Below are 21,448 nucleotides of genomic sequence, written 5' to 3' on the forward strand. Positions count from 1 at the left end.
AAAACCTAAACCGTTTTAACATTTAAGTTTTTGACCTTCCCTACCCACTTTTGGATTGTGGCCGGCCCTAAAAAGTGATTTATTTTTATCTTAAGGGCCCGTTTCCGTTTTATGAAATAAGGCACTGCCTTAGACGGGCTCTAGGTATGTTATCAACTACAGAAACTGCTAATGCTGTACAATTTTCTTAGGTAAACAAGTGTCAAAGGAAAATTAATTTTATACGACATACCACGACTATGACTTTGACCATCAATTAGATCATTTAGGTGCATCACAAGTAAGGTAAAGGCAATGCAAAGGAAATTTAATATTTTAATGGTTGAGAAAATTCATAAATACAAACACAATAAATATACGGTACTAATTTACCAAATACTGAATATCATACAAGCAGGTAATAGTATAAAATAATAATAATAATAGTAATTCAGAGTTGTCCTACTTTAAACATAAATGGAAAAACAAAACAAAAAAAACAACAAACAGATTGAGTTTACTTAAAATTAATTATCACAGACTCTACAATTATGTGGCAATCAATCTGTACTTAACTATTTTAATATGTAAAACAGCGTTGTATATATTGTAGATTTTTAAGCTTCTGCAAATAACCCGGAAAAATGGTTTGACCCCCTCAGCAATTTTAAATGAATATAAATCCCCTGTAGTTGACGTTGTTAGCGCCATTGAATCATTGAATATAACAATGTATACAAAAGGTGTAAACATATTTAATTATTTAAAGTTTGAGACTTTAAACTGAATTATAAACATTGAACAACAATTCATCTAAAACATTAAAACAATTAGCACATAGATTATTCCATAAAACATTAGTTATTGATATTAATATATAATCTATATACATATGCTGTAAAAGTGTAATATGTTCACTAAATAGCAGTTTAAAGGGACAATACACCAGATTGGCACCAAAAAAAGTTTTTTCAGTAACGAATCTCAGGACAATTATTTAATAAAATGCTTTACTCTTTGACATCATGATTATATAAAAATACCAAAATCTATTCATTCATTTAAATTGCGACAAAAATCTAAGGTAATACGTGATATTTGCTTCTCATTGATGCAAAGTGCAACGATATTGCTACTGTTTAGTCCGATTAAAAAATAAAACAAACTGACATATCATACACTTTAGTTTAAAAGTACGGACAAACCTGTGTCTATGCAATAGTATACCAAGTTATTACAAACACTTGAATAACGAGCACTTTTAAAGTATTAATGTTTGCAAGTGGGTTATTAATGTTTGCAAGTGGGGGAAAAATCACCGCTGTATAAACCATCTGTCAGTGTCAAATTTAAAGCAAATTGAATGAAACAAAACAGATCAATATGCTTTTAAGGCTTAGCTTTTAAATTGATAATCAACTCTAGTCTAGTTTAAACCATAGTTCTTTAATCAAGGACATTCAACAACTGACTTCAAATTACTTTTTCACCTTGTCAGAATTGTCTGTAATCGATTTTCTGTATACTTACTTAATAAGGCGAAAATGCCAACTCATTGCACGTATTTCTGATGTGATTCAATCTTTATTGTTCACCAATCATCATAACAATACAATCCATATTATTGTTTTATGCCCCATTCATTGTAACAACACAATCTATTTTTCTGTATCTGTTTTAATGAAAAGTGCAATTTGACAAAATAACCTAGAGAACAGTGCCATCAGCAAGATTTTCAATGTTATCTTGTTTAAAACAATCAACAAGAGACAATTGTAAAGTCGTCAGGATTATTAAAAAATCCCTAACCAATACATCCTGGAGCGGTCATTTACGAAAGAGCAAAACCTTGTATTCCATTTGGAACTAAAGCGGTAAAATTTACTGATGATTATGAGCAATTTGCTAGATGTGATTTTCTATGTACAGGACCGTACTGAATCCTTATCTAAACACGTTGTGCTATAGAATTGTTGTTTGACACAGAATGATATATCTTGTAAATCTGTTTACTCGTTGAGAGTGTAGCTATTTACGTATTAATCCTTCCACATCATTTTATGCAACTTAGTGTTATATATGGAAAGCGTTAAATGTTTGTGATATGGACGTTGAAAGTGTTCAACCTGCAAGTGCTGCCATGTAACAGTTTTCAATAAACTGTGACTGCTTTTGTTATAAAATTTTAAAATATAACTAATTATAAGTTATACAATATTAATTAATTGCCCAGTACATTTGAATGTACACAGGCAAACCTTTAGCTTGGAAATAAATGCTATTTCGAGCGCTTCACGTATATGCCATCATACATTTCCTTAACAGTTTCCTTCAGTTCAGTTAAATTGTTTTAATCAAGTAAAGAAGGTAAGTCGCGATTGTATTAAAGAAATAAAAACTAACTTTTAAGTTGGGCATCATTCATTCTTCAAGGAATCCATGTTTCATCAGGCTGTAAAATAGCAACAATCTAGATCAGCAGAAACAATCTAATCTCAGAGATATTTACGAATGTCTTCTCACCGATTTCAGATATTGCACTGATTTCGAAGTATGACAACTATAAATGATGTGCCTCACTTAGACTAAAACAACATATCAATCTCAAGTAGCATTCTTAGTCTTAAATATAGAGAGTGCATCCTTTACCACATCTTTGTACTTATCATTTAGTTATAGCATAACTTATGGAATATTGTCTGGACAATAGTGTTATGTTTCTAGAAGTAATGTTTGAAGAGAATATATTGCATTGTTTTGAACGTCTTTGTCTTGGACCCTTTTCGTTGTACACAAGTCTGCCGCAACGTTACTTTGTAAACAATCTAAACATATACCAAATCCATTTCCATTTAGTAACGAAAACAACTGTCAAATTTCCAGTTTGTTATTAATTGGTTTTATTACGTAAGTTATTTAGAAGCTCAAGCATATGCACTGGCCTACAGATTCATTGTGCGACATTTTGCTCTAAATAAGTCTTTGTTTGTAATTAATTAATAGGAAGGTAGCGTTTAGTTTTGATCTAATGAACTATTAGACGGCCTGCCGTCATAAAGATGCACCCTTACTCCCCTATAAGATTTACTTCAATACTACAATTGTTTTAATTACCTGAACAGGATGGATACATATAAAAAACAATAGTTGTTATGAAGGACACCGCGTTTAATTGGAAAGAAAGGTGCAGCCAACACGGAACGCCTACTTTATGAGACGATGTTTGATCACCGTTAATCATTTAAGTCATTTAATATGTGTGCAATTTTAGCTATCAAATAAACGGTTACACCCTTGTTATTCGTAATATATATTTTCCATAAATGTATTATTTGGAAATTTGTTTAAGGCTTATCACTCGAAAGTTATATTTGTTATACATGTGTATCTATTTATCGTAAAAAAGAGTATCACTTTAAATGTGTAAAGTAAAAAGCAACTAAAAACTAATTATTACTATCAAATAACATGAAAGTGTAAATCATTGAAAATCTGACCAAATAATAATTTAAATAGTTTGGATAGCAATCAAGCTATATATTCTTGGCACGCTTTAGATATCAAAACCATGTAGAATACAAAAAAAAATGTCCGAGAAAATATCATTTGTGTTTTAACTTCTTTTTTCGACAATTTTTTTTGCAATTGCTGCAATATTCATATATTTTAAAAGTATTGCGGATAATTCTCTTCCTTGAATATGATCATCTCAAATAATATAAATATCTTAAATCTATATATCCTAGCTTGTTTTTATCCATTCAAAACAAAATGTTAATACTATTTTCTCGAACATGACAATGTCAACCCCCTCTCCTGCAAAAAAAACTTAAGTTGCATATCAAGTCGATTGCTCCTCGTTTAATATTTGACCTATAACGCCAAATGGTGTATAGTGAAAGAGGGTAGCAATAATAAATGTTCTTATTGCTAATTCAAATGCATTTGTTTAATTCTATTTTTGTTTTTAAATTGAGTAGGTCTTACATAAATACATTATGATCCTGTTTAACGGTAAAAAGTTATGTTTATTCAGTTTGCATTTCAATTCCTTCCAAGTTAGTTCTGGATTAATTTAAAACATACACAATAAATGTCGTAAGACAATAAAGGAGCAATATTAATAATGAAAAACGCATCTTTCGCAAAACATATACACATCAATGTCACATAAAACCCTTTGGAGTGGGTGATCTAATTTTAGGAATCTGAATTTACTATCTCTCCGATTGACAAGACAGATTTCTTAACCAAAGTATCGGTACATAAAAGGGTGCAGCCAAATAAGTGATGAAAATGGACGACAGCAAGTTATATTCAGAAAAATCCTTATGCTGACACTACAATTACATGTACATATTGGCATATTCATTCCAAAATATATTATACATTTTATACTTAATTGAAAAATCGAGATTCGTTGAGTGACTAATTAGTATTTCTATTAAATGTTAATATATTATGTTATAAGGCCTCCACCCATAAATATACAGTCCCTTGACATTAACCAAGAGTGAAACAAATTATAATTACCGACTGCTTGTGTCATTTCAGCCAACAATTAATTACCCTATGGACATTCAGTTGAATGGATATACTATCCCTGTTCTAACCTCTTTATAGACACCACTGGAAGAACCTTTTAACCTGCCAATAAATGCATTTCACAGTTTTTGTATAAATGCTAACCTTTTGCTCTTTCAATTACCATTCAGTAAAAACAACTGATGTCCAAACCAACATGGGCTTATAATAGTTTTATATGTTGGATGGGTACACAATTGAACTATAAAATATATATCATAGCACCGAAGGAGAAATATTCCTGATTGATTGTCCTTTTCTATATATACTGGAAACAGTGGATGCGTTTGATTCATCAAACACTGTGGCTCAAATTGTTTACTGTCGTTAAAAAACGTAATTTACAGTCAAACAAGCGCAAATTTTGCTGAAAAAGGAGTAAACAATAGAAAAGACACCTAAATGATAGGTTTAAGCAATTTCGAGATACATTTGACTTTTAATATTATTTTCTTTTTAGTATAACTTAAGAAAATAATGGTTAATTAATGTTGCTATATTTAAATCATTATTAAATTTGTTTGTGTTATAAAATGTAAGACCTGAAAGATAACCTACTTTGACAGTATAAATTCTCCAAATTCTTCAGAAGTTATTCAGTACACTCATACATCTTCTAAACAGTTTTTTAAACTTAAAAGTTTCAGTTGATTAGTAGAAATCAGCTTCAAATGGTAGTCAGCGAATTGACAAATGCAGTTAACCCTTGACGATGTCCTATTTGTTTTTGAATGCGAAATTTATCTTTCATACAAATAAATGGCTTACTGTATATTTTATTGCTTTCATTTGTATGCTTTTACTTGACCTGTCATTATATCCCTGACGGGCGTCTACGTCTATCCATCATATTACATGTCTTACCCACGATTTCAGATCAAACATTTGCCAATTCATAGGCCCAGGTACCTCAAATGTAGTAGGCAGGGTAATCATGACCAGTAGATGAACACCTAACGACCTTGCCACTAGTGTATCAAAGTCGAAGTAACATTGAGCTGGGAAAATCAGTTTAAATAGTTCCAGCGGATGGCATCTATTGAAAAGGAATACCAGGATTATAAAACGGTAAACATACATGATTAATGCACTTTAAAGTACTCCACTGCAGGATTGTTTTATTCTAATAAATATTTCAAATACATATTTCCATTTAAAGCTCGGATCTTCGCAAAAATAATGTGTCTGACATTATCGTAAACATGCACATACATACATGTTCAATAATGCCCAAAAGTAAACATACACGAATTGACATCCACTCCATCTTGCCTGCCATCGTGCATATTTAAGTTTAAATTTGTGACTTGTATATATTTAACAATATGTTTTACGACGATGAACGCTTGTATAAGATGAATACAATTTCTTTTTTATAATGGTTTTTTTTCTCTCTTCTTAACACCCACATTCGTTCATCAAAACGTTTCATCATAATGTGTGCAACGATGACAATGTGATTGCCGCTTATTTCTGCTTGAATTACGTTGTAATGTCACAATTGCGTGTTTGCCAAAATACTGCGTTAAAAGGATCTTTAATTGTTGAATTGTTAGCTAAAATAAACGGTTTTTCTATTAATTTTGCCGGTAGGTATTTGCGAAATCCATTCAATGTCTGACAAATAAACTTGACATCTGATTTCCTTTCAAGGTGTGATTCTCTTGGAGAACATTGATTTGTGCGCGGCTGTTGACATTTTGAATTGAAAAACAAAGTCTGATATTTACGGCACATTCTGGGTTTCTGTATATTTATTATTGTGTTGTTATGGTGTTTCATTTAAATCAATTCCATTGATGAATTGTTGCTGTGTTGTTGTAAATATGGATGCATATTAACTTTGTTATATTGAAGCAAACTATACAAACAAACACATGGCAGACAATACCATCACATAAAACGATACATTTTTGGAAGATGTATTACATAAGTTACATTCATATTTACTTTAATATATATTCCTGTGATCTGATATTTTGAATTTATCATTTGCCTATTAATTGCTTATTAATTTTCCATATGCAACAGCGAAAATACAGCACGCCGTATGGAAAACTCCGTATCACGCTACTGCTGTTTCTGATCCCGTATCATGCTAGTACCGTTTGTTGAATGCTACCTTATTGTCAAAGTGTTTTTATTTACGTGCTTACGATATTAACGACAATGATTCAATTACCTAAGGACAAATGTAGCTCATAAATAATGCGATTAGTTCATATGTCATCTTCCGAATGGATATTGTAAAAGTTCAGTGCAGTTCCGTTGGTAAAAACACCCCAAAAACTATGAACAGTACTTTAACGCATGAAAAAAGGTGCATTACGATGTAACTCTTTTCTGATGTCTTGTATTAAATCTTGCTCGGTATGTAAACATGGAACGACCTTGGCAGATACGTGCTAAGTGTGTTATTTTCTGTATGAACATTTTATGGAAAATGCATTAACTATGTGTAAAATCACAAGCAAATCGTTTTGCTATGAGTCTAAGTTCAAGGTAAGGAATCACATTTTTTCACAGATTTCGAAGCATACGTTAAGTGATGCCATCATGAACTTGCGTGAGAGGGTCTCGAACGAGGACAAAGTGAATGAAATGATACCGGAATATGACAGAGCAACCGGAGAGTGTATGACATTACTAGGCATGACTTGGGACATGATGTTTGATACAATCAAAATAGCCTGTTAGAGTGTTGGAATTGAAATTCCATACAAAAGGTACCGTTTTGAAACAGATAGCGTCTGTGATTGATCTTTTACGTTGGTTCAAGCGTTAAACTTTGAAAGGAAAATTGTTTGTGCGAAGTCTGTGGATCAAACGATCAGATTGGGATCAACGTAAGAAGACGCGGATGTGGTACGTTGGGATGAGATAAGAGATCAAAATATCGGAAAAAGGTCGTGTGACAATATCCGACAAAATTCAGACCGCAAATAAGTTTGCATTATGTGTATATCTAGTGTAATTAAGATCACATGTACGAAAGTCTGAACTGATCTTATACAAAACACGACTTGCACCTACGACGCCAATCACGCTCATGAGACTTCAGCAAAAGTCAATTGAAACACTTGTTCACAGACTCACATTGTGTGTTAAAGAGGATACATTTAGAAACTATTTACCATTTTGTGTTTAAATTAGAGGAATATAAATCTAGCTTTCAATTAAAATACATGAACACAAATGAAAACCCCGCTGATATAGCAAGTAGAGTAAGGGTTCCCGCACCAAACAATGTGGCGGAGTTTATTTTAATTTCTTAAATTTATTCTCTTTGATAATCCTTTGAGCTATTTAACTATATTTTGTATTAGACTGAGGTTTTTGATACATTGAGAAACCTAACTTTTAATGATAATAACAATAATGAACACATTACACCTTTTCTTACTTATATTAGTCTAGTTAACATTATTGAAATAGACTAATAATAAGCATTAATTCTAAATATTACAAAATAACTAATAGTACGTTTCTAAATAGTTTTATTAAATCCTGAACACCCTCACTTCCTACTTATTGATATGTCTCATTGAAATACTGATGAAAGCAATGACAAATCGTGAAGCATCGAATACTGTTAAAGCGGGAAAAATATTATTAGTAATTCATTAGTCAAAATCAGGAGTCAAAATAAGGAGTCAAAAACACTCGAATATCGAAAACGAACATTGGCATTGACATTAAACAGAACACTCATGTTCTAAAGTTCTTTTTATATTATTATTTTTAGAAGAAAGGTACATACCATAGCCAATGATTAATATGCGACAAATTGTATTATATCAACAACAGTAATACACGAATATTATCAAGATAAAAGTGATAGATTGTTATCGTCGCTTTTCAAAATATCAATTAGGTAAAATACAATAATACAAAGTCTGAAATTACCTAATTTTGGTAAGAACCTTATACTGCAATTTCGGAAGAATAAACATATATTATCCTAATAACAATATGAACCTGGGTTTGTGTTACAGCATTGAGTATGAAAAAGAAGGAATATTTCATTTAATTTAGTATCTTTTGTACTTATACAGACAATTATATATATTATTAAACATATTTGTAAACAAGATACTAATTTACAAGACATGTTTACCTAACGATATAACAATAGAAAATATTCTCTCAAGAAAATTAAGTCGTTTCCTTTTGTAACAATTAATGTCCCAAAGACGTTCCACAGAGGATCCGAAGTTGACCGCAAATATCAAAAAAGCGATGGGTCACCTCAAATCTGAAAGAAGCATAGACCGTAAAACTGCGACATTCTCAGATCTGAATACTTATGTGAAAAACTACAGAAACAACCTCAGAAGCAAAAAAAATTAAACATAATCCCGGTTTAATGGCCCTAGGTAAAGGCCAAAGAAACCACATTTTAGTTGGAATTAAAAACTTTGGGCAAACTTTATGATCACTTTCAGAACCATTTGCTCTAAATCATTCAGACAATGATGAATGCGTGCCTGCAAAATAACCGTCAGTGATAATCACAAGATCGCACGTAACACTGTTTGCAAGAAGGAACATGACCGGAATCGCCAAGTTAATTCAGCAACAAGTGGTGACCGCTGGTCGTTCAGTTCTACTTCGTATACCTTATTATGACGCTAGACAAGCACTTTGGACAATCCTAGTAAAGGAACGCTAATCAAATTGCTGTGTCAATTACCTAAGTCGCAACACAATGCAACTACATGAAAGAAAATAATCAGGCACAATGGGAAGAGACCCCATTGGGCTGGTAAACAATTTTTCTTTTCGTAATTTCTGAACCGGTCTTCAACAATGCAATTTAGTCTTGAGAGGTAGTATCCATATTGTTTCTTTTAATGAATGTTCTGCTACAAGTTCTCAAATGAACATATGGAGGGTCTCAATATGCCGCCCTTTTACCAATCACTTAATTGCGTTGGCCTCGAGGGAAGATTCGGTAATATTACATTAGTTTAGAGTAAATATGTGTTATAAAAATGGCCACGGAACTATATAAATGTAACTATTCAGCAAAAAACAACAACAGACAAAATACATCACCTATAATAATTCCTTCACGTACGTTTGTTGACCTGAAATTCATTTTAGTGACATTTTCTATCATTCTACATATTTTAAGCTATTTTTACACATTTTTGAATTTGAACGATAACACAGTTTCATCATTGCTGATGTGTCTTTTTAATGCGTTAATATTAACGACTTGGTTCACGATATAGATATGAGTCATTAACAAATGCAATACCAACAGTTTACTCTTCCTCCGCTATAAAAATGCTGATACGTATAATAATAATAATATTAATAATAATAATAATAATAATAATAATGATAATAATAATAATAATAATAATAATAATAATAATAATAATAATATTAATAATAATAATAATAATAATAATAATAATAATAATCACCATCATCATCATCATCACTATCATCATCACTATCACTATCACTATCATCATCACCATCATCATCATCATCATCATCATCATCATCATCATCATCATCATCATCATCATCATTACCATCCTCATCCTCATCATCATCAGCATCAGCATCGACATCGTCGTCGTCATCATCGTCATCGTCATCGCCATCATCATTACCATCATCATCATCATTATCATCATCATCATCATCACTATCACTATCATCGCCATCATCATTACCACCATCATCATCATCATCATCATCATCATCATCATCATCATCATCATCATCATCATCATCATCATCATCACCACCACCACCACCACCACCACCACCACCACCACCACCACCACCACCATCATCATCATCATCATCATCATCATCATCATCATCATCATCATCATCATTACCATCATCATCATCATCAGCATCAGCATCAGCATCAACATCGTCGTCGTCATCATCGTCACCGTCATCGTCATTGCCATCATCATTACCATCATCATCATCATCATCATCATCATCATCATCATCATCATCATCATCATCATCATTATCATCATCATCACTATCACTATCACTATCATCACCATCATCACCATTATCACAATCGTCATCTGTAGCTGCAACTGATTCCATTTTGTTACTTCAACTACGGAAAGATAATTTGATTGGACAAAGTACAATATGTTGAGAGAAAAGAAGGATTTAGCTTTAACTTTTTTGTTAATTTATAATCATGAAACAGTTCATAATTTTAATCTGTAAGTTACATAGAAGCATCAAACAAATGTTTATGGACAAAGCGAACAATTGCGTTCTGAAATTGTTTATTGAAAACATTGCGCGTCTAAAAGCGAATTTTAAAATAAACAAAATGTTTCATATAAAATACCTTCATCATCTCTGACATCTGCTGTGTTGACAGCTATGACGGTCGAATTCACTCAGAAGGATCCAACTTGATAGTTTAATGCGTGTTTGAATTCTTCCCAGCGGTAGTGGGTTCGAGTCTTAAACAAGACAAAATTCCTCACAAGTAAACGCATAAAAAACGGCGTATGTACATGAATAATGGTATGTTAGAAACGGATCGCTCAACAAATCACTTAATAAATAATCAAAATGTTTATTTAAACATTTAAAGAAACATGAATTTACATTGTGCATGGCGAAACACCAATAAAACATACATTTCAAAAGAGATTTGAACGATTTTGTATTAATTTTTAAATCACTTTGACGTGCGAAACTGTTCACGGTCTGCTTACATATGCTATCTTTTTTACGCGAATATCAAAACATTCAAGTATTTATTTTTTTCGATTTCCATTTACGCATATATTATACTAACTAATCATGTTTTACTGTAATTGTTAAAATTGTTAGAAGAATCGATTTCAACTGTCAGCGTGTACTTTTACGATTTATTAGTTATAAACGATTATTCATCATTAAATTTCTACATACCATGATATGTTGACATTCCAACAATGACCTACGGATAACGGTCAAATACTTCCCGGTTCTAACAATAGCTCGTCCGATACAATCCAAACAACGGCCGATGTTCGTTAAAAATTGTAACGGCGAATGGCGATAAATGTCGATGTCACCCTATCCTACCCAAGTTGCAATACAAGGCTGATTAAACCTTAATATCTTTCAACTTAACATCAACACGATTCCTCACGAGTCTTGATTTCTTTAACCCTTGATTTGTTGACACAAATTAGCTATTGTACTGTAATCTTACGAAGTAATTGGTAACTAAAAATAATATTACTTAATAAACTATCCTTAAATATCATTTAACTATATTATAGAGACTTGTAAGAGAAAGTGTTCGCACGAGTTTTGAATAGTCTTTGATTGCTGTGAATAGAACGCATAACGAATTATGACACATGCACTCAGAAATATAATCAATCAAGTGAAATTCTTTTGAACAGAAAATAAAGTGTCATACATACAAAAGTGCATATCGCCTCTTCATGCTCCTTATCCGTAATTGGCGGCATGTTTTTGAACGGAAATGTAGCAATATCATGGAAAGAATTTTCTAGACAAGAACCTCATTTAATTTGGACACATTGATTGTTTGCAAAGTAAAATCAGTTGTGTGTTATGGAAGCTTCGCCGTGCCTCCTCATAATGGAGACAATAGATTCCCCCCCCCCCTCCACTCTCTCTCTCTTCCCCCCCCCTCTCTCTCTCTGTGTGTGTCTCGCTACTGAATTCAAAATACAATTACATTTAACACTTACATCGGCATCGATATTAAGAGAATAGTATTTAGACCTCCTCTGACCTTTGTTATTATGTAGACCACCCTTAGAACATCGAACACTTTGAATCAGAAAGAGCATGATGAAAAAGTATGTGCAACCTTGGCGGAAAGACTTATCGCGGACATAGTTTAATTGGGAAAAAAGAAAATGATCTTTTAGGATGAGTATTAACTATTTTTCAATAGGAATGATTTCCTTTGTTGAAAAAGTCGATACTACATACTTATTTTTTTTAAATGGAAATCAAGCTTAATTTTTGTTTTTTAATTAAACCATATAACAATATATTATATTATCGTTATCAAGATCGGTGTTAAAAAGCTACAATAGTTAATGCAATGAGTCATAAAGGGTTAACATTTGTCTCATTTCACATGCAATAAAAACTAATGTGTTGAATACATTACTTAATCTTAAATCGTCTTCCTAGAGTTTTCAGTCTCTTGCTAAGTGCTGTCTATGTCGGACACTGGTTTCATAAAGCCATACACTGGAAGATTATTTGTTAATGTTAATCCGAGTGCTTGTCTTCTACCAATTATATGTGTATTTGGTGGTAGATGACATTCTATTCCACAACCTAATCGCTTATATAAAGCAAATATAACTTCATATATCTAACCTCGATCTGAAATCGTGACAGACGTGACAGACCTGTAAACTCAACTCTACTTATTTAATATGAAACTTTCCCTTGACATGCATATAAACATATAATAGAAGGTAACACAGCTTCTTAAGTCTCTGTATATATGTATGACCATTATATTGAACATGTACAATTTAACAATATATAACAATAATATACATTACAAATATATAACATTACATAATATATGAAAGAACATGTACAATGCAAAATGACATTGATGTTTTAATAAACAAATGTAATTTTTAACTAAAGCATGTTTGAATGAAGTTTTGCTCTCGTAAAACAAAAGGTATGAGCACTATCAAGAGGCAATTTCTGAAAATACTACAGCCAAAGTTATGATTCCACATCTACTGCATTTATCCTCAATGAGATCTAAGTACATGTAAAGTTTCAAGTCAATTCTTCAAAGCTTTTCAATATGTATGTGTAAAACTACAGAAACAAGCTCAGAAGCAAAAAGTTTAAACATGCTCCCTGTTTAATGGCACAGTCTACACTCCAAAGAAATAGAACACAAACACAAAAACAAAACACAAAAAAGAAACATGGAATAACAGCACAAAACTCCACAAACAACACATTGCATATATACTATATAAAAACAGATATGTTTTTCAAGGATTGTTAGGTACCTCCATGGAACGGTCAATAAAATGTAGATTTACTGGGAGTTTAAACCAGTTTTAGTGCTCAATCCTCACTCTTATCCCTACACTCCTGAATAAAGTATTTCAAGTATATTTTCCGGACATAATTTAATGATGGAGAGAAGTAAAACAATTGATCGATTGTTCAGAACATTGTTAGATTTAACAGCTTTGTTAATGTCATCGTTGGTAAATTTGAAATATGTTCTGTTCTTGATATACATTGGTACGATTATACTTTGCTGCCAAATAAGTATTAAAATAATGGCAATTATTCTAAAAATGCCATTCACAAAATATGTTTCTTTTGCATAGCAATTTTCCTTCACACAGTCAATATATGTATTGAGTTTGATCTCAATACCTCAAAAACAAGCATGTCCAGTGTATACTTTGTGTTAAGTGTTTTATTAACCTATAGCATAGCTGTATGAAGTACCTTCGTATCAAAATAAACGCTGATATAAATACCAACATTGATCACTTAAAAGTTTTCATTACGATTAAAATTGTTACTTCTGGTAAAATGACTAATGTTTCGAAATGTCATCCTCGTGAATCGGCTGCATACCGCTAGATGGTAAGATTTTGGCAGCATTCTGATCGCTCTCTGTGTCAGTAGCCGGTTGTGAGTGAATACGACTAGGATAAGAAGTGTTTGTTCGACTAAGAAATGGCTGAGTAACTGATAAATCTAACTGAGCAATGTCTGAATCCAATGGAATAACATTTGAGCCAAAATGATGAACTCCATTTTCAGTTTGAGCATTTGTCATTTCTGGACTTTTAGGGTTAGTTTCTTCATTGCTTTGATCATCGGTTTCTTGCGTAGGAAAATAATACTCAGGTGTATGAGGTCGGCGTCCGTCGCTATCATTTCCTCCTTGGCTGAAATCGTCTGTATCATCATCGCCACCCGCAGGATGACTCAGGTTGACGTTTGTTTGCATTTCTCGGTTATCAGTTTGCGAGCAACTTGCACGGACATGGTTGACCACCTGTATCACCTGAATACCTATGAAACAAAATATAATTTATTATAGTGTTGGTATTTGTACAAACATAAACGTATGTGGAACGAAACCATACTGTCATATTCTTTTAAAATCAAACAAAAATGGGAAAAAACTTGGACAGTACCGTTTTCGTTTGCATTACGCAACATTCGGTTATTTCTGGAGTTGTGTTGTTCGTTTGTTTCAATGAATTTTGGTAAGGTATTTTCACCGTTGATAAGTGCTATCTGTTCATCGTTTGTGCCTTTATCTAAGGAGCTCGATGATAGGTTAACGGACTTTCGTTTGCATCTCAATGCTGTAACCCAGACACACAACCCAGCAGCAGCAGTCACTAAAGAACTTCCGATGCAACCGATTATCAGCAACACTTAAAATGATAACAGCTCGTTTAGATTTCAGGTTTTAATCATAAAATGATTTAGATCATCTTTTTTATTTTTCTGAAATCTTTACAATTAATTCAGTCACATAATACACATTTTTGATAAATGATCAACCTTACTTTGCTATAATAACTGCAATTGCTCACTTCTGTCTATAAAGTTACTTACCACGCGATACAACGTTTCTGCCGTCTTTCTTCGGTGCACAAAAAGGCATGTAATTGCTCAGGTCTAAATTAGGCTGCTTGCTTCTTGCCATAACTTCAGACACCCATGTTCCATTTTGCGTGCAAATCAGAGCATGTCCGATAATGTTATCGAGCACATTATCACATTTCAGTACAGCTCTGGTTCCCGGCCTTGCCGGACCGGTTTCGTTGTAAATCCATGACCCGTCCAATACTGGCAAAAGTTCCCAGCATTTGATTTCTGAAAGCGAATATTTTTACGCTTATTTGCTTTTCAAGTACTAACGTTTGAATAGGTGGCATGAAGTACTTAAATAATTATTCTACGTATAGAGACAAAATAATTGCTAACTTCCTTCCAGCATTTACTCGGGAGCTGAAATCAAAACGCATCGTCTTAATGGCAAATAATATGAATCATGGTAAAAAGTGAAAATTTTAAAAACCTTCACAGAATGGTACTCCGCTGCTCCACTCGCCAGTTTCAGTGCAAGTTATGATACTTTCACCAACTAGCTTATAGTTGGCATTGCAGTGAAGTTCAACCATATCACCGATATGGAAAGATTGTGACCCTGAGACATTGGATGTACCCTGATGTGGTTCTGAAATTCTCCGACAAGTGATCGCTGAAATAGAAATACTTCTATATTCACTTTATAAAGTGATTAAGCATCTCAGAAGTATGACTGTACTATATGTTCCAGTGGTAAAAATCATTGGGTGAATCAATTTTGAAGAAAAGCTACAACAGGAAATACCAAATAAATCATTGAGTAAATACACGAGTGTCAGAAAGAAATCGAACGCTTAATTGATTGATTGATGTTTAACGGGTAATCAATTATTCATAAACATGCATGCATTTTCTCTATTTTAATGGCGTTTTAAGTAATGTCTTCAAAATCATACCCTGGCATGATGGTTGTACACCATTCCAGCTACCAAAGTCACTACACTTCAGTCTTGCGGAACCATTGATTCTATATCCGTTGTGACAATTTACTCCGACAATTGCATCATGGCCAACGGGTCCCGTTACATTGTAGTCGCCATGGTCAATACGACTAAGAGCAGGACAATCTTTTACTGAAAATATTTGGAATGAAATAACTGAATTTTTCATTGCTTAATATATGAGCTCTAGTCTCCCTTGCTCTATCAATTATGTCATCGATAATTTAAATACATAGTTCATAAGGCCACAACAAATTGATCATTTGTTCTACGGATTTTGCCCAAAAAAAGTAGGAGCGAGCGAGCGAAAAAAAATTTAAAATACTTTTTTTTAAATTTAAGGCAATTCAGAGGCGAGCGCAAGGCGAAAAATAAAATAAAAATTAAAAAGTTTATTTCTTACTAAATTTATCATGCAATATGTCAAGAAATGCTTTTTAATTGCAAACATAGGTTCTTAGTTTAAATATAAATGAAAAGGTTTTGATTGTATCACATGAAAATCTGTCTCATATATAACAAATGGCAATAAGATCCAGTGCTTTACTATTACTTAAGACACTGCCGATTAAATTGCAGGACAACACAATTGAACCAGTATTAAACAAATCTTCAAATGTGGCACCGGTCATTATATTAGAGCAGGTGGTGGAATAAAGATGTTTCCCTTTCAAGACCTCGCCTTTACCACGAACCAATGGTTTATAGGTCCGTGCCTTGAAAAAAAATAATCATGACACCCTCCATAGCTTCAATGCCCGTAAGAAACAGGCCACTTTAATAACAGGCCACTTAACTACAAATCGATCAAAGAAAACAAGTGGATAAGAACAAAGAATTGAGAAAATTAAAACAGTCATTTTACTTATAACAGGTTTTATTTTCTGATTTTACTGATGTTATTTTTATACTGTACATGTATGTGTAATGCACTAGTCAATTGAAACCACGACCCCCAAGGTCCGGGGAATAGCCGGGACTTTGACTTTCGGTCCAGCCAACCCCGGGTGAAACCAACGGCACTGCGGGGCCACCTGGAAGGTGAAAACACGGCCCATTTCACCGGCTATCTCCGGTATACCCCGGGCCTGGGGGGGGGGGGGGGGGGGGGCATGGTTACAATTGAATGGTGCATAAATACAGACTGTTTCTGAAACATTTACAAGTCCTTCTATTTTTATCAATTACGAGTATAAAACTGAGAAATGCATTTTAGAATTTAAAAAATAACTCACGAAAACATGTTCATTTGTTGTAAGTCGAGTGTCCGTGTATTTTAATATAAGTTTTGCACTCAAAATCTGATTTAGTTATTATTTAACACTAAATTTTGAGTACAAAACAATGAATTACTTAAAACACACATACATAATTATTGCCTTCGACGCTGTGAAACTGTTGTTGTTTACTGAAGACTATAATCCATTGACTATGACACTGATTTTCAATTAAAAATGTGTATTTTACATTAACGAAAACTGAAAGTATCCTGCAAATTAATACCGGAAATAAATAACAACGGTGCGTCCTGCAAAATATTCCCGACAAAAAAGACTGTCAACAAATATCGGCTGTTTTGCGGTTACCCGGACCTGATTTTGTCCTGACACGAGGAAAGTTTGCTCGCGGAGAATGTAAAACATGGAAATACCTTCAAAAAAAGGCGAAGTCGACTTTGCAGGTTCAAATTTTCAGTAAAAAAACTTCAGAAAATAGAGGAAATTTAGAAGTAAAAAAAAAAATAATATGCGCGGCCAAATAAGAAGTGCGGGCGCAAAAAAAAAGTTTTTTTTATTTTTTTTCGTTTTTCGAATTTTAGGTGCGGCAAATCCGACGAACAAATGATCAATTTGTTGTGGCCTAAATGCATAAATGCATTTTCCTTTGATAAATGCATAACTTATAAATGCATAAGGTTTGGTGGTATGTTATACAATAGTATTGAGACCTGCTTTTTAAATATTCAGTAAAACAAGTTTAATTAACCAACTTGCCTCTAAGTTCCTCTATATGTTTATCAGCCTCTACACCTGAAATCATGCATAGTCTTACTTAAAAATATTCTATATGCATATATATACACATTTACACTATTAAAACAAAGGACACCTTGTTTTCGTTCCAAGGAATTAAGCAGGGTTATCTTTAAAAGATGGCTTAAAAACTTAAGGTGTTATGGAGTAACTTTGCAGGCTTAGAGCACAGCAAGACAGGAAACGTTCAAAATTTCGGAAAGCCTTCTTTGACTCCGAAGCAAGTTTCTTTAAAACGCTTCAACGTCATGAACGTTTTATTTGGGTACCAGAAGTAATAGTATCATGATGTAGCCGAAATGCTTTTGCATATATACATATTTTTTTTTATACATTCAAGTATTATATAAATTTATTTCTCTTTCTTTTAATACTTAGCCACGTTTTGCCCTCTTTGCTTATTCGAATAGTCGATGTATACTAATAATAGATACAATATCATCATACCATGACAAAAGTGTGTACAGTTGGCTTGCATTTGGTCGGTGAAGCAATCATTGCTTACATCTTTACAATTCTTACAACGCCTGTACCTCAAGTCACAAAACTGATTGGATGTGTTCCTGAAGATAAATAACCAGTTGCCAGACGTCAATGATATAATCAGTAAATAATCAGTCAAAATGGGGCGTTAAACAGTATTTCAATTACCATTGTTGTCCATGAACAGTGGCTGCTGTCATAAGTTATGTTTAAATGGTGTTTCCGAAGTATACTCTTTCCTGAATGTATATATTTGTAATAAACCGATAGAATCCCAAATGACTAACGCACAAATGAACAATACACAGACATAAGGATGCCTCTGAATACATAAGTATGCCCATAAGCGTATTTTAATGTCATCGGTTACATTCCTTTTTCAGACATGATTATGCATATATTGATTAGACAGCAACTTAAACCAAATATTCGACCGGCAGCAATATTCTAATCCGAATCTAAAATCGTGGACGTTTTCAATTACACCAAATTAAATAGATAACACTAAAGGGTTAAATGTAATGTATTTGAAAAATAAACTCGCAGTGTACTTTGTAAACAAGGAAACAAATGACGTACCCATACTTGTATCAATATGATTTAAACCAAATCGAATCATTCTGTTACTATAATCAGTGCATTTCGTCTTCCAATCTGCTCATTTGTGCTACTTTGAGCAACTCTTTAGTGCAGTGTGCTATATTATTCATGAAACACTTACAGATTGCAAACATCTATGAAACACACAAAAGGAGACGATGTGACTGGCTCTGCGAAGACATTGGGCACTGCATTGGAAACCTCACAGATGAGAAGGAGAATGAAGAGGCCTGAAAAAAATACTTGGTAAGTTTTCATATTAATTATATGCGGGTTTAAGATACTACAATACTGCTCAAAACACGAGGGACACGAGGACCGGTGTTCTATACAAAGTGGGTCGAAATCGTCAAAATATATTAGTTTGAGTTGAATTTTCCTCTCAACCCCTTAAAGTATTATTAGACGAGAAAGACGGAAATTAAAGTTGGATCATCAAATGAGTGTTAGTAAATTCGTACGTCTATTTTAACTAACGCTCCTGATAGAATAGATGGTTTTATGGCTATATGTTAATGAGAATGTCGTTCCTTTAGGAATAGTGCGTATATTTTATTCTACCGCCTGGGAAGGGGTTCACTGTGCAGGATAAACGAATGAAAACATTGACTTATTGAAACATATGTAATACTATAGCTTTATGTCTCCAAATAATTCGTAATTTATTGTTTATGTTCGTCCGATGCCTGCAAGAATTGATATAATCCCTGTTTTTAAGACCTTGACGACTCTGGAATTTGTTAAATCACCGACATTTTGTGTTATTGAAAGCCATACAGATGTCAAAATCTAGCACAACAGGTTTAAGTTTCTACTTTTATTTGTCCGTATAACGTATTGAAATTAAACTTTACAAATCAATAATATTGTATCAATATAGTTTTTCTAACACGCCTTTTGGCACTTTGAATTGAAAACATTATAACATATATAAAATAAAAAATGTGCTGTTTATGCATAGAATAAATTTCGGTGCAGTTATAGTAGGCATCAGGACTTAGTTTGGTACATATTGTTTAAAATATATGTTAATAGTTTGAGAAGTACTTGCAATAATAATAAAACACTACTCTAGCATGGACATTTATGCTTATTTACTTTACAAAACAGTATGTGGAATATAGAATAAATTGAATGTATATCATTTGAACAATTTTATGTCTTGAAGCATGACTAAATAACATTACTGCTTGTTTAACAATATAAAACACTTGTTTTATTTCCACTGCCTTAACAATAATATTCACAAACCAATACTTATTATATCTAGTTATGTTATACTTAAGTTCGGCTAACTGATCAGAGATGCATTAAGTATCGAGTTTCGTTTTAGCAGAGTGTTATGCACTGGTCTATATTTTTATGTGCATGCATTATACATGTGCTTAACCCGCATCGTAATAGGTGGTTTACTATAATCAATCTATTTATATACCTCTATTTATTAAAATATGATCGAATAATTTTTGGTTTTCCAAACGTATTTTTCCGTTGATGTGGTTTACCAAAGAAGTATATAAATATAGATATACAAATATATATAAAGTTACCTGTAATACGTATGTATGTACGCTTACTATAAAATCGACGTTCAAATTAAAAGATGAACACAATTAGTCTCTTTAGAAACTCACATTACTGAAAAATCGAACATGAAACAAGGCTATGTAAGAAATATGTCGAACGATCATATTCGTCAAGGGGATCCCAGAAATAACAATACAGTGATTAGACAATTAAAAATATTGTTTTGATACTTTTTTAGAAAAATAAACATTTTCATATTGGATCCATAAACAAAAAACAATTCATTATAAACATTACGAATTGGTTTGAACCTACCATGCATAATGACCATTATTCCTTCGCATATATCCGTATCATATCAAAATCGTGTCAACGTCTTGTCCTGTTATAGACATGGACTCAACCAGTTTGATATTTTTGCTCACACTTAAATTTGGGAAACCGAACAAGTCAAAAACAGCCACTTTAAATCAGACATTTAGCACAAGTTAATCAATACCCAGGTTTTGATGAAATCTGAGAAAACAATATACCATAAATGATTAAAGTGGATAGTCGGCTCCTCGACTGGCCATATTTCCATGGGTTTGATAATATTTCCGAAAGTATGTAAAAGATATTTGTTATTGCAGTCTAGGACTTGTGGAG

General features: G+C 32.8%; 1 protein-coding gene across 2 annotated transcripts; it reads right to left on the reverse strand.

Moving 5' to 3' along the window:
* Window positions 1–12,626: 12,626 nt before the first annotated feature.
* LOC128242307 (uncharacterized) lies at window positions 12,627–21,229 on the reverse strand. 2 transcript variants are annotated; one of them, XM_052959403.1, is made up of 9 exons: window positions 21,116–21,229; window positions 19,395–19,503; window positions 18,638–18,753; window positions 18,152–18,187; window positions 16,113–16,289; window positions 15,647–15,829; window positions 15,181–15,441; window positions 14,751–14,996; window positions 12,628–14,625 (listed from the first exon to the last, which is right to left on the reverse strand). In XM_052959403.1, exons 1-9 carry the CDS (start codon window positions 21,129–21,131, stop codon window positions 14,141–14,143), a joined length of 1,629 nt encoding a protein of 542 aa, XP_052815363.1. In that variant the 5' UTR covers window positions 21,132–21,229; the 3' UTR covers window positions 12,628–14,140. The 2 variants fall into 2 exon arrangements, with proteins under 2 accessions (XP_052815364.1, XP_052815363.1); XM_052959404.1 differs by lacking the exon at window positions 18,638–18,753 and having other exon boundaries at window positions 12,627–14,625.
* Window positions 21,230–21,448: the final 219 nt, after the last annotated feature.

This window comes from Mya arenaria, chromosome 8 (assembly GCF_026914265.1).
Source record: "Mya arenaria isolate MELC-2E11 chromosome 8, ASM2691426v1".
NCBI lineage: Eukaryota > Metazoa > Mollusca > Bivalvia > Myida > Myidae > Mya > Mya arenaria.

Excerpts from the sequence above, each read along its gene's own strand:
- LOC128242307 (XM_052959403.1), bottom strand. Across the intron at positions 16,290-18,151 it reads ACATATAGAGGAACTTAGAG|TAAAAGATTGTCCTGCTCTT; the intron begins GCAAGTTGGTTA and ends AAATATTTTCAG. Across the intron at positions 15,442-15,646 it reads CGGAGTACCATTCTGTGAAG|AAATCAAATGCTGGGAACTT; the intron begins GTTTTTAAAATT and ends ATTCGCTTTCAG.